The following is a 15036-nucleotide window of genomic DNA, read 5'->3' as shown; positions in this document are numbered from 1 at the left end:
ATCGGATACACACATTAGCTGTTTGCAGAGAGCTGAGCTGTTTTCAGAGAGATATCTTTTATATTAATCATATCAGAATTAGTAGGCAATCAAAGAACAGTAATGTCAGTGCTGGCCACTGCCTCTAAATAAAATAACATTTTCAGCAGTCAGGAGTTAATTTTACTCCAACATCTTCCCACTTCGCAGTATAGAAGCAGCAATTGCTTTTCATATTCATAAAAATCAAAATAGCAAAAAAAACCCTTATTATACTCAGCACAGCACACTGACAGCTTAGGTCTCATTTCAGAGCTGCTCCATGAACAAATATGTGCATTCGGGTCCATGCTACAGCTCCTCTCTGGTGGATGGGCTTTTTGCCCAGGGGCAAGAAGCTAAGACCAACACCTGGCTTTGGCTGTACTCCAGCTGTACTGCCACCTGGGGCAAGCATACATGCAATTGGCCCAAACTACACAAAAGTCTGAGACTGCTAGAAATAAACACTTTCAGAAACCAACAAAAATAAAAATAAACCAACCTCGGCTGAATTCTTTAAGGATCTGCAGGTTCTCAGTGACTTGGAAAAAGGGTTTGAGCATTTATTGCTGCCTGACATTTTTTCTATTTGGTGAAAGTTATGACTCTCTTCATAGAGTGATATTAGTTTTAACAGTAACAAAAATAATTCTTTATTCTGGATTGCAAATATAGGCAAGCTGCAGAATGAAAAACCAGTAAACTCCTAAAAGGAAAACTCCCTTAATCTCCCATCTCAACCATTTTTTGGTACCATTCATGATGGTACTATGGGGCATTGATAATGTGCCCCTCCCACCAGCCCAATGGCAAATACTAGTGTAATCATCAGGTAGATAACTAGATGGGAGATAATCAAACACTTTTTTGCTTTACTTGACAGCATAAGCTTTGCTGCATGCTTGGCAATGAAGAACAAAACAGTACGTGTTTTTCAGTACATTTTAGAGTGGCTAAACTTCACAAAATCTTTGCCAACTATAGCAAAGGAATGAGATGAGCAAGAGCACTGACTGAGAAGATGCAAGTATGGGTAAGACAAAGCTAGCGATAATCAGACTAAAAAATGCAACTCCAACATGACAGAGCTGTCCCAGAGAGGAGGGACAATTGCTGCCAATTGTCAGGACATGCCGGCCATGCCGACTTTTGCCCCTGCAGATATCCTAGTGACAGAAGGAAGCTTCCTCTCTCAAGAGAGCTTTGCCCTCTGCTGTCACTATTTCTCTGGTGAACACCTTCTGCTGATAGTGCCTTTTATAACATCTACTTTGAGAAAGACACTGAGTTCCCTTGCTGTCCAAATAGAGAAGAAAGTGACAATAAAAAATGTTATACGGTGTGTGCTTTTAATAAGCAACAGCTAAAGTATACAAAGATGAGGATGAAGTTAGCTCCACACCTACCATGACACTCTTCACATAGCCAGCTGTCTCCAGGGTCTGATTAAAAAAAAAAAAAAAAGAAATGATGTCAATAAGCGAAAAAAAAATCTTGAGGAGAACTGAGTGCATGTTAGCAAAGAAGCAAAAAGACAAAACAAAACACAGCACTGCACAATATCCCCTTCTTACGTAGTGACTACCTTTAGGCCTGGTGTTGTCTCTGGCTAAAGGAGCTCCGACACCTTGTTCTGCTGGTGCAAGATCTGGTCACTAGCATATCTACTGGAGGTGCTGCAATGGCTCAGTCATGCAAGTGCAATGTAGGTTGAAAGGATTTTTCCAGGTACAATACCGCAGATAACCCAGATTCAGTTCAATTACTTTAATCATAGCAATGTCTGCCATACTGCCCCTGATGTTAGCTCTGCCAGCTGGTTTACAATACCCGAGGTACACCCTCAGTTAGGCTTCCTTTTCTTTCGCTATGACCTTAGTCAACCTCAGGCAAGTCCAGCAATGTTATACCATACCTTGGAGAGTTCATCAATGATATTTTGCTGTTCAATAACCTGTAGTCTCAGAACATCAACTTCTCTCTCTTCCTGGCTGTGATCAAGGTCATTTAAAGAGCTCGGTCTCCTTATTGTTCCAGCTCTTTGCCTCTGAAATAAATCCATATGGCAAAAAAATGAAATGATCAGGAGGCTTTGCCAAAGAACAGTACACAACCTATGCCTTTCACAGCTAGAAGTGCACCTAATCTACTGGGTGTTCTAGCGGCTGTCCTGCTCCCTGTTTTGCTGAGCAATAGTCCCAGATCGCATACGTGTGCTTGTTCTGGCTCCTCAGCTTCTGCCGCGGGGAGCTGGCAGTGGCCGGGAAGGACGGCAGGCACACGGGGCCATCGCACGCTGCCTGCCAGCCTGCCAAAGGCTGGCTCAGCTACGCCTGTCCTTCAGTTCTGCCCAGAGCCTGACGGCTTTCTCTTGCTGGAGACGGAATTGAAAGAGCTGGGATCAGCATCACTACTTTCTGGGTTGCTCACCAGCTTTCTTCTGCAGCAGTCCCAGAACGGCAGCACCCCGTGAGACGACGAGGGGCTGCAGTCACCTCACCAAGTGCTGGCATCCACACAGTGTCAGCACTGCTTAGCACCAGCTGCCGGCCACTAACAATACTGAATTTAAAACCAAGAGGGAAGAGAATCACAGGTGCAGACTTCCTAAGGATTATGAGGTGATTACTGTACAAAAGTCAAAGTTGATGTGAGGTAGTTTGTGCTCACGTTATAATTTAGCAATCAGTGATTGAGCAGCAATCTGATCAAAACATGCAAAGCTTGCATAAATGCCTTTCTTCAGAACTATTGGTTTCTAGGGTTAAATAAAACATACTATATGTCATAAAACAAGTTCAAGCCACAAACCACTCAGAACATAATAGCAAACAACGGAAAGGAGAAAAGGTTCCTGTCAAACTTTCAAGTGTGTGGTAATGTCTGACTTCATCAGCCCCGTGAGTCCTAGATTATAAGTTATATTGTATATTATGTGAGCTTACAATTACAGCCCAGTCACTTACCATTGCTATGTTTTCTTGTGTTACAAATTTTAATTTATTTTCCATTCGACGCAAAGCATGTGACAACTCTTCATTTTTCCTACTAAGGCGTTTATTTTTGTCCAAGATGGGCTTATACTGACTTTCAGCTTCTCTGAGACGTTTTAACTGAAAAATTAAGAGAGAATTAACACCTCAGGAGCTGTTCTTTCTTTTTCTTTTTTTCTTTTTCTTTTTGTAAATCAAATATATTAATCATTTGCTTTAGCTATCATAATAGCAGTACTTTCTCTTAACGCAAAGCAGAATTGATCAGGAAACTCTTGGTATAGTCCTGTAGTATAGCAGATTGTTCCTTCCTCATCAGATATACAACCTGTGGAACAAACATACCACGTAGGGAATGTATTTATTAAAATAATAATAATAATAATTCTTGCCAATGTCATCTTCAAAATTCATTGTTTTATAAGCAAACATGAATGTGATGTGGTGTACCACCAAATACCGAACATAAGGAGGAGCTAGTTATTCCCATGTATATTCCCAGCATTTCTCTCGTTTAATATTCACACTAAGAGCAGTGTGAATCACAGCCCTGACCTGCTAGTCTAACACTCTCCTCAAGTCAAGTGGATCTGGGGTTTTCCCATGTGCTACTTTCTGGCTCAGTTCCACAAAGGGCATGCTGTGCTTAGCAGGACAAACGCCATCCAGCATTTAAAGAACATTCTTCCTGACTCCTGGTACAGCTTTGTGTTTCAGTCAGGTGAGGGGTCAAGCATAGCCTAATTACACTAAGTTTCACCAGCGGCATCCTCCTCCATTCACCAATTTCTCTTTTTCAGCCACATCAATCTTTTGCAGGTGGGACACCCAACATTCACCTAGGAACAGGTTTGATAAGGTCCTTCATGCTGCTTGACTGATTGGGCTGCTCAGGGAAATACCGTGAACTGATAACACAAAATTGTTGAATTTTCCTGCATCCCATATGCACAGGGTCCTGCAGATGTCCTGCAACAATTTCTGGATAGCAAAGGTGAAAATAGCTTGATGTTGGCACTGGTGAGACCCTGCCATATCGACGTCTTCACAAGCAGTAACTGCAGTGCATTCATCACTGAGACTCACCAGCTCGTTTCTTTCCTCCGACAGCAGCGCATTGCGATCCTCCAGCTTCCTGATGATTGCACTCAGCTCGGCAATTTTAAGTTGGAAACGCCGGGCATCCTTTTCATCCAACTGCTGTTCCTAAAACAAAGATCAACTGCAAATAACTGTTCATAAGTGTACATGGAATATCAACATGTTTCAAAACTCAAACTTTTTTTTTTTTAAAATTTTGAATCCAGACATTTCAAAACTATTTTATGGAAGAGTGTGCCTATGCCTTAGTGGAACTGATCACTGAAAGCTGCAAGATGAGACCAATGGAAAGTTAAGAGTGAAAATGTAACAAAGTATGCAAATGCAGAAGTATGTATATGTAAATACAAAGTCACAAATGCTAAACTTGGAAATATAAAAGAAAATATCAAAAATCAAGGCAATGTTTCCAATGTATGCCACTGTTGAACTGAGTGTTTCAGACATATCACCCACTCTGAGGACTTTGTTATAAGAAAATGATATTAAAAGTACTGACGTACAAATGGGGAAAATCCATGCAATTATACCATTGCATAAGCTCTTCTTCCATAAAGCTGTGGCCCTTATTTGGTTCTAAAGGGTCACTTGTAAAGCAAATGGGGTAGCAGTTTATCTGAGTGAAAATGCTTAAAGCAAATTATAAATGAATAGAAATATAGGCAGACATGTTCTCATTCAGAATCAGAGAGAAGTTATATATATTTACAAGTGTGACAGACTATTTTTTTTCCTAGTACTTATTTTTTTGCTTTAGTACTTATTCTGATGTTTGGCAGAAGTTGAGCACAAATCAAAACAAGCAAATTAGTGTCCATAGTCCCGGTGGCAGGTTCGGGAGGTCTAGGATTCCTCATTCAACAGGTGCAGGAGAGGCTTGGAATAAAGAATAAAATAGATTGCTTTGCTCATGTATAAATATTTACACTTCTACTGAGAAAATTAAGGCTGTTGCAAAAGAAATCTTGATGAGAATCAGCAATGAAGAAAATCTGCATACGTTAGACATATGAGGTCAGTTAACTGAATTTTCTAATATTAGCAAATTAAGGCAGAAGCAAAAAGGTGCCATTGTAATATTAAAAAAGCTATTGTGAAAGGGCAACTAAAATTTAATGTTTAGGATATTGCATTGTAGAAAAGAAACAGGAGAGAATAAGTTAACAGGTATTTAATTTACTTTCTGGTGCACTGAAAGCGAGAGCACGTAGCAGCATGAAAACACGAGCTAACGGAGGTGTTCCAGGAGGACAGCAGGACTTCCTAAGTGTTCATGCACTGGTTACCTTCACCCGTTTCCTTTTGTAAACTGGCCTTGTACATCTGCTTACAAAATACATCGATAGCAGTTCCAAAAGCTAGCACACATACATTACTTGGTTAGAAAAGCATTTGCATCATTTGTTGGCAAAAATTGTGTCAAAGTGTCAAACTAAGGCAGGTGGTAGAAGTATGATACAGTAAGAAAGAGTAGAAAGAAAAGAAAATTTTCACCCTGGTAAGAAAAACAAACAAAGGAAACCAGAAAACAAAACAACAAAAAAGCAAAAGCTCTCCCATAATTTGGTTCAATTTTATATCTTAAAGATTTGGCTAATGAACAAGAGCGAGAAATTAATGCCTCTCCATTTCCCCTGAATTACTATGGGAAAGCTGTTGCTCAAAGGTGCACTCATCAAGATTCTGTCCTTTTGTGTCATTTTGTCATTCTGTTTGTTCGTTTGTTTAGGTGAAACCACGTGAAAGTGCTTACGGGGCTTCCTGAATGATCTGAAGCGTCTCCTGCACCACTTGCATAAGGAAGTTCCCGCTTGGGGCTGCTCAGATGCCGATCAGACTCTTTGATCTGGGAAAGTTGTTCATCTAAAGCCTCCTTTTGGAGCTGCAGTCTCTGAGCATGCCCGGCTTGAACCCCTAACTCTCTTTCCAGCACGTAGACTGCTCTGTCTTTAAATTTAATCTCCTCCATCTATAAGGAGAACAGAACACAATCACACACACGTGCAGCATCTTGACAACAACATGGCATCTTACTGACCCCAAACACAGCCACAGTACAGTTTCACAGAGCCAACACCCCTCAACATGTAAAAAACAAAACATCCTCTTGAAAAGATAACAGCAATGAATATTTGAAAGTGAACATACACATTGAATTGCTTCACTAACTCAGGAATATTATTCATACCAAGATGTGTCCAACCACTTTTGAAGGCCATCAGATTAAACCATCCCTTTTTAGCAGTTCTTCATTAAAATGATTAGGAGATAACCCACATTCTCAGTACCATTTCAAAATTCTTTCTTTCTTAACTCAAATGAACAACAAAAAAATGCAAAATAATAAACAATAAACAATTCATATCCCAATATGGATTAACCTAGTCAAAGATTTTAACAATTTTGATGCATTTTGATTGAAAATTGGGTTTAATAAGTAACTTTAAAAGAAAGGCAGTTAAAACCTGGACATCTTTTTAATTCTTAAAATATAGAAAGGATGTGAAATTTTTTGATTTTCTTTCCAAAAGTCTCCCATCTGAGTAACTTGCTTGATTGTCTCCTTTCCGTGAAAGGTTTTGCTTTTGCCTAATAAGCATTATGCAAAATCATTAAATGCTTAAATGGCGAATGTCCAGCTATCTGTTCTCTGCTGTAAGTCTCTTCTGTTCTGTTTGTCTCTATGGTGGTAGCTGAGTTCAGAGAACTGTGCTCACTGCTGTTGGAGGAGCTACACTGAGTTTGCAGATGCTCCAGGAATACTTTCTGAGGGACAGAGCGTTTGGATTTTTTCTGAATGCTGATGTGGCAGTTGGAGCCTTCCCTTTTATAGAGCTGAGCCAAATCCATCCATGTGCTGCGAGCTACCTGCACCAGAGAGGCCTTGCACTGCAGGGTGGGTGCACTGCACGCGTTATTTGCTTGCACCAGGATCAGACCCTGAAGTCTTTTAGAGTTCAAACAAGGGTGGCCTATGCCCTGTCTAATATAGAAAAATTATTGAGCACAGCCTGAAATATTTGTCTGCAATGAAGCACAGTACTGCAACATAGTCTCAGGCTCGTTCCAGCTGGATTGCATTCCTATACATTATACATGAATATAAAGTATTAATTACACTGACACACTGCTGGGTTGCCAAATGTGCTTACAGAGAATGGTTCTGTGGGAGAAAGAGATCATACACATCTCCTAAGACATTCAATGATGCTTTTCAGACACCATATATGCATATTATACACATTAGATTTTGGGCAGGTTTTGAGACTTTACCATTAAATTTCAGTGGACAATTCTTAAAATGTAGCCTGCTCAAAATAAGAACATTTTGCCTTGTGAGAACTGCATTTGATACATTCATCTCTTTTTGATAGCTTTGTCTGTAAACCTGCAAAAAATGGCATAGCATATTAAAAGATCACTCAGAGGACCTTCTTCTTAAATACTGCAAAAATGCCCGCCCAGGGAAAAAGCAAGTGGTGTCTGCTCATGCTCTTCCAGCAATGGCACCAGGGAACTGCTCCGTGAGGTGGATTTCGGGTGGCGGGGCAGGTTCCTGCTCACAGCTGTGAGACAAATGAGGCAGGGGAGGCCGTGCCCGGCTGGGGAGCAGCGTCCCCCCGTCGCGTGGCGTGGGACCCCCGTGCAGGCTCCGGAGGGGCCGCGGGCGGTGCACCGCCACCGGTTGCCTGCGCTCCGCCATGCACGGTGGGAGCACGCCACGCCTGCAGCTCAGGTCTCAGGCGAGAGCTGCGCTGCTTCCCGAGGCTTCGTGCCGCACAGGCAGCCCTGCCTTCCCCAGCTGCTCGGGGGGGGCTGGAGAAATACCAAGGTACAAATGAGAGTGCCCTCTTGCTTTGTCCGAGGTGAAAAGCCAGCTCCTTGACGCTTGCTTTGCCAAAAGATGGGGTAGGACAATACATAAACACTACATGGAATCTTAATTCACAGTTATGAAAATTTTAGATTCTCTTCACAAAATGCAGCAAATCAAAAGAATTTTGGGTGCCATTTTATTAAGGGTGCTTTTAATAATTTCCATTAAGCCAATGGTCTACTAACTTTGAATCAAACAGAGACATCTGCTGTGGTCCTTCTACTAAATATATAACCAAGTAGAAATCTAAATGGATCTATAAACACAAAGGTAACACTTTGTCAAATTATGATGATGATTATTATTATTAATAGGAAGAATATTGGTTAGTTAGCTCCTATTTTTATGAAAGCAAAGACATGGTACAACATAGGCAACACTTTAAATTAAGAAGAACAAAGAAAGTGCAGAAAATGCAAAAGATTTTGTAACAAGGTATTTCACTGGTGGCTTATCTTCTGGAAAGATAAACTAAACAGTCTTGATGAACAACTAAGGAAACATCAGTATTCACATTCCCTTCGTATAATTAAATTCATATTCATGAAATACGTATAACAATTGGCCATCTCACTATTAAATACTATCATAGAAACGTTATAGAAATAATACTAATTGAAAGAAGCATTTCACCAGAAAATATTACTTAGCACATTTCTTCACGTCATTGCTAACATTAAGAAAACGTTAAGACAGGAGAGGACCGAACTCACGGGGAGAGGTGCCAGCCTCCCGGCGCGTGCCCCCCCCGGCTGCTGCACCCGCCAGCTTCATCGCGCCCCGGGAGCAGCGTTGGTCCCGGCCGTGCCTCCTCCTTCCCCACCTTTTGTCTGGCGGCTCAGACAGCAGGAGCACTCACCAGACAGTGGCAGCGCACACATGTGAGCACAGCACCCAATCACCTGGAAAGATGCCTTGCTGCGTGCCACGGATATTCCCTCTTCAGTTTTAGCGGGCCGCCTTGACTTGGAATGAATATTTATGCAGGAGTGCTAATTAATATCCAGCCTGCGAGCACAGCGGATATCAATTATGCAAACCTAATCCCATGCAAACTTAAATTTGTTATTCCCTCCTTGTGCCATCTAGCGCAATTCCCAGCACAGCGTCGCGTTTTGCTGTTCTTAAGCCTTATGGCTCTTTTAAAATGTATTGTTTCCACGACAATTGTAAAATCCATGTGTAGGTTTCCCTGGCTGGGAAATTTCTCCTTGTGATGTTCTTGGGCCTTTGCAAATCCCGCAGACGCCACCGGGAGCGTGGCCGCACGCCGCAGGAATCTGCCTTTGAAGCTACTGGCGCGTGGTGAAAAAAAGCCAGTCACTCGTAGAGAGGGGTTTTAAATGCAAACGAGAAAAACCCTTTCCAGCCGGAGCTGCTACACAGCAGACGTTTCCCCACGGGCGCCGTGCAGAGCCAGCGGTTGGCACACGCCGGGACCTGCCCGTCCTCACCTCCCTGAAGGCCCAGGGCAGGGAGCTGGGTGCCCACGGCCGGGCTGGGCTGGCAGAAGGCACGCGGGGAGGCCGGCCATGAGGGACTGAGGGACGGGTGTCTGTTTTCACCCTCCCTCTGCATTTCCCTGGACGTTTTCCCTGGCACTCCCACAGAAATAAATGCAATTGCCTCTCTGCCCTCGCGATGCGTGTCACTCATCAGCAACAGCCAGCTATATGAAGTCAGCCAGCCTGCCAAATGCGGTGCTCTGATACTGCACGTTTATATAAACTACCAGGATTTGTGTTTTACAAATAGACTGGGAGAGAGCAGCAGCATACCTGCAGACTGGTGCTGCTGACTAGTCAGCATATGTAACTTGAGGTGCTGAAACTCCGTTAATATTCCTGCACATCTGAGTCAGGCTGCCACACAATGCTGCAGCTCCAAATCAGCATTGAGTCCTGTCATTGTCAATGGTGGGACGACAGCACACGCAGTGCAGGAGCACAATGAGCTTTCATATTCCTTGTAACCAAGGAAAATTTTTCTTACTTCAGCACAGACAAAAAAAAAATAAAATAAAAAAAAGGGGAAAGTGTTACTACCTCTCCCTCTCACGATTGTAACATCTTGTGTCATTACAATGTATATTGCAGTAATAAACTGCACTCTGAAAAGCACTTAATATATTTTTAGAAAAGTAAAATTCTCCTGACAGCCACGTGCCCTTTTCCCACCTCTGCTGTGGCTGCAGGGAATGCCCCAGCCCGTTCGATTGTCAGCAGAGCAGGGACCCAGACCGCTGCACCTATCTTGTAGCTGAGGGAGGAGGTGAAAGCCAAGAGCGTTTCATGCTAACGTTGCTGCTAGAGGCATTGCAAGAGGAGAGTTTCTCACTGCAGCTACGCCACAACACACGAGCAAAGCACCACCAGAAGCAGTGGTCCCACACCCTGCCACTCCCTCCCAAGCTCCTTACCAGAGCTAGGTGATACGACAGGGTGAGCTGGCTCAGGGTATCAGACCATGGGAAAACTCTTCTTTTTCACTTTCGTGATCCATTTTCTGCCAAGGCAGCCCACTGAGCTGGCTCACTGTGTGTGTGCACAGTCTGGTTCAGGAGAGGTGGGTGGACGTGATGCTGGGGCGAGGGGAGCATGGCTGGGCGCTGTGGCATCCTCTTGTGCGTAGCATGGCTAGCCATAAGGTGAAACTACGCTCCTAGGCTCTGAATTTCCTGAGTCTTGCCGGTTGCATGGGTTTTAAGAGTTATCATTAGATGACCTTAGAATAAAGCTGTGGCTATCCCATTGCTTTGTCTGCCTGTTAAGGAACCCTTTACCCCAGCAACCACCCCGGCACTGCCCCAGCACCGTGCTGCCACACGGCAGCTACGGTCCATCAGCTGTGCAGGGCTATCCACCAGGCTCTCACCCAGGGAACCTCTCTTGTAACATCTTCTTCCAGAACTGACCCTGGTAAAAAGGCATTCACTGTCAGTAGTGCTTCACCACGGCTCCAGTAACCTTGCCAAGCTGTCAAATACAAGAGGAGACAATATATTTCATCTGTGTGCAGTTGAACAAGGGCACATGCAATATCCATCAACAAAAACTTTGTTTGGCGACATGGTTCAGCTACAATACTGGCCAAAGAAGGATTCTGTTTGCAGACTGCCCGAATTCCAGCTATACTGAACCAAACAGCATTTTTATAACATGCCCAGGAAATGCAACATGCCAATTTCCTGACAATACCGTGCTGCAGTACGCGTACAGGCCTTTGCTGCCTGGGAACGGTGACATTTCCACCACTGCCCTACCACCGCAGTGGCTCCTGCCTGCTCCCCCAGGCAGGCACACGTGGGAACAGTGTCTCTGACCCAAGCACTGCAGCAGCAATGCCCCCAGCTTCTCCTGATCACAATTAGTACGATGAGCTGGGGCTGGATCCAGCATCCTGCAAATCGCCATAATTCCCCTGAAATCTCTAGAACAATGCTGAAAGAGCCAAAGCGTTGCACTGTGCAGTGCAGAAAGGTTAAGTGCTGCAGGTGAAATCAGAATTTGATGCTCCCACTCAGGGTATAAATAATATAAAGTTTTCCTTCACTAGGCGACTAAAGGCTTTTATTTCTCAAGACTGGCTTCCTTTTTACAGTGTTAGGTGTGAACAGCAGTACACAAAATTGAGAGTGGTACAAGTGAAGCTACTTAAATTGTTAGATATTTCTGGATTTATATTAAAATATATTAAAAAATCACTAAGAGTAAATTTGTTCAATGAATAATAACAATTATGTTCAAACAATTTATAACAAAAATGTAACAGAATTAAATGTAATACCAAATTTGAAGAACAAGGTACATTGAATGGGAGAAATAACTGCATAAAGATAGAAGGAGAAATTACTCCTGTCACCCACAGGAGAAATTTGTACATGTATGGTAAATCACATATATTTAACTGATAGCTAGGTGCTAACAGAGCGATCTGCTAAAATTACTCCATCGCGTGCTTTTGAAAACCTCACCCATGTTCACCCACTAACCCACTTAGAGGTTTCAACTGCATGCTGATTCCCTAAATCATTCCAGCTGGTGAGCCAAGTTAAATTACAGACGAATAGTTTCCCACAACAATGTTGTATAATTTTTAATAAACAACACTACCCTTCAGTAGTCTGGGCTAGGTTGGAATAAGAAATGCACTGGTGTAAATGAGGTTCTAACTACAAATGATTTGCAAGGAAGAGTTAATCCCTTTGAATAATTTGTCTAGCTTTCAGTGTAGGACGACTGTTGAGATGCCTTTATAATACCGAATATAGTGATTTTTTTCCATATAAGGGAACAAAAAGGAGAAGAAAAAGACTGTCAATCACCAATAAAATTAATATTTAAAAAGACACACACTTTTCTTGAGGAACGGTCCTTTAACTGTCACATCCTCACTAATTTACCACTGCCTAGCAGAGCAATCTCAGGGAAGTGCCTGCAGACATGCCAGTTCAGAACGGTACTGAAAGATTGCTCTCCAATTTGTCCCTGGTGCTGGCTTACCATAAAGAAGCACAGAGGTCTCAATGTACAATGGCTTTATATTAGGTTATTAAACCTTTTAGTAGTCGTTATCGACTAAGTTTTATCTTCAATTGAAAATAAATGCTTTCCAGCCTGTAACAAATCTCATTTTTTCAATCTTCCTCATTTTTTAGTCTCCCTGAAAAAGAAGCAGGAGGAAAGGAGACTGCAGCGTTGATGTTCAACACTTCTCACTTCTGACCAATTTATGTTTATGTAAAATTTAAATATTCTTTACCACATTGAATTTTCATCTCCACTAAGCAAAACTTGAGGCCAATTAATTCCACGGCATTCTCACGACTGAAGGGTTGTGTTCCCTGGACGTGAGTACACTGGTACGGGGCAGGTCGTTATTAGAGGTAGACCATACAAATGTAATTAAATACATTCACGCAGCATTTTAAGCTGTTTTGAAACACACAAATTAAAAACTGAAAAAAGTTTACTAAAATTAGAAATTCTGTAGAAAGGAGGTTGTTGCCATACCTACTTGTTACCACCTGCAATGTGACTTTCATCTTTTACATTAACGTTTCTTAAGCTTCTGAGACAGGAATAGCTTAACTGGGTTAGTTGTACTTCTCTAGATATTCACACCCAGACTTCACAGACACAAACAGCACAAGCTGTGTGTGCAAATAGAAAACACAAGGGCAGAACAATTTGAGCACACGCTTTTGCAGAACGCATCATTTCCTTTCCTGCAACGTTCGCAGGACTGACAGTTGCTCAGCGTTGCTGTATGGGATTGGTCTGAAGCTGTCAGCACCAACGAGTAATAGTCATCCCTGCCACCTGAAAAGTATCTAGAAGAAAAAGCTAGAATGTTTGTTTGGTAAATATTGAGTGGGATCTGTTTCCAAAAAAAAATATTACACATTGGTAGCCATTACGGTCTGCAGGCCTCCCAGTGCTGGTGGTACAAAACTACAAAATTGCCACCTGCAATTACTGTATCGCTAATTAACAGCCTATTTGCCGCGTGTGTCGGAGTGGCATGTCATGGCATGAGACCGTAAGCAGAAGGGAAGACCCAGCTTACAATTGCATTTGAAAGCATCGTTTTGACCACAGGAGTACTTTGGGTTGCGTTTTCCTGCTGGAGCTGGAGAACAGCACGCAACGCAGGCACAGCGGGTTTGGCTGCAGCGCAGCCGTGCCTTCCCCAAGACCAGCCTCTTCTGGAGAGGGCAAGAATGCAAGGATTCCCCTTAGGAACGTAGCAAGGACAGGGCTCACTAGCTTTGGGTCATTCACTAGTGCTGGGTTTGGTTTGATCCAACAATTTAACTTAATTCACTGTCGTAGTTTTGCTCTGCTGTAGCTTTGATGACTTACTAAGTCATAAAAACGGAAAAGTTCACAGTAAAACCAGGTATTTTGAAAGCCTGAGCATATATATCCTGCATTCCCTTGGCAAAAATCCCACAAAAGATGGGCAAACAATTCAGCCTGAAGTTAAGAAGATGTTGAAGAACAACATAAACTCCATTTTGCCGGAAGTAAATTTGTACGGTTGCGCATTTCCTTTTTGCTATACACTGTATCTTCCTAACACATTACTTTAAAGATCGTCTAATATTTTTCCACATTTTTCTAAAGTGAGATACTAACAAATGTATTTGTCTGTACAATGGAAAAAACCAGTTTTAATTTAAAAGGAAGATAATGGAATAATGCAAGCTTACCTTTTCAAAAGACTTTGTCTAACTACGTATGGAAGTATTTTCCATTCTGCACCTAAGATAGGTCAGATGTACTTTGAAAGTAAATATGGACATGAAAAAACTTGAAAATGAAAAATGGTACCTACCAGACACAAATAACTTCAGAAGATTATTATGTGTTAAAGGGTTAGTATCACTGCAGACCTAAACATGAACGAATATACTTTAACTTTCTCCATTTTGACGAAACAAAAAAGCGGTATTTTTCAAGAAGTGAAATAGCAATTTGCTCGAAGGTCACTTCCCCTCTTTGTTAAATGACTAAATAATGCATTGTACATGAATCACGGAGCTTTTACAGCCCTAACGTGAAACTATTAACAATTCGGAACTGGATGTCTGCCACAGCCTCTACATGAGCGTGCAATCCCCAGTCGTGGGCCAGGGGCAATGCAATATGCACGAGCACTGGGCCAGATACGAGCGGGCAGAAATCCATCTGGCTCCGCGGCGGGGCTGAGGCGAGCTGCTCGCACCGGGGCACGGCTCTCCACCTGCACAGAGCCGTGGCAGGTAAGGGGCAGTTTAATGAACACGGCTAGTTTAAAGGTACAACACTAATATTGTTGGTAAGTACCGGTGGCAGATGTGGCGTCGACTGCTAAGTCCACAGCCTCTCGCCCCGCACCTGCTACGCGCAGAGCAACGCCTGCCTGGCCGCGCACGGCGGGACGCCCTGGGGCGCGCCGCGGGCTGGGCGCTCACAGCGTGGGACCTGGGGTGCCAGGCTACCTCGGGGGCACCGCGCTGGGACCCGCGGCGCCGCTCTGCTGCGCAGAGTGGCTCACACC

At 43.0% G+C, this 15036-nt stretch overlaps 1 protein-coding gene across 9 annotated transcripts in view; it reads right to left on the bottom strand.

Annotated features, from left to right (window-relative positions):
• JAKMIP3 (Janus kinase and microtubule interacting protein 3) overlaps window positions 1-15036 on the bottom strand; it is a 94327-nt gene that overhangs the window by 34614 nt on the left and 44677 nt on the right. For 5 of the 9 annotated variants that reach the window (XM_080596650.1, XM_080596649.1, XM_080596648.1 and 2 more), the window contains 5 exons: window positions 5869-6084; window positions 4101-4220; window positions 2988-3134; window positions 1937-2068; window positions 1428-1463 (listed from right to left, as the gene is read on the bottom strand). In XM_080596650.1, the coding sequence (XP_080452776.1) occupies window positions 1428-1463; window positions 1937-2068; window positions 2988-3134; window positions 4101-4220; window positions 5869-6084 (651 nt within the window). The remainder of the gene's footprint in view (window positions 1-1427; window positions 1464-1936; window positions 2069-2987; window positions 3135-4100; window positions 4221-5868; window positions 6085-15036) is intronic. The other 4 variants (XM_080596654.1, XM_080596653.1, XM_080596655.1 and 1 more) reach the window with 2 other exon arrangements.

The sequence above is a fragment of the Anser brachyrhynchus genome (assembly GCF_964034855.1).
Source record: "Anser brachyrhynchus genome assembly, chromosome: 6".
NCBI lineage: Eukaryota > Metazoa > Chordata > Aves > Anseriformes > Anatidae > Anser > Anser brachyrhynchus.
The sequence above is the reverse complement of the archived record's forward strand: the minus strand, read 5'-3'. Positions and strand labels throughout refer to the sequence as shown.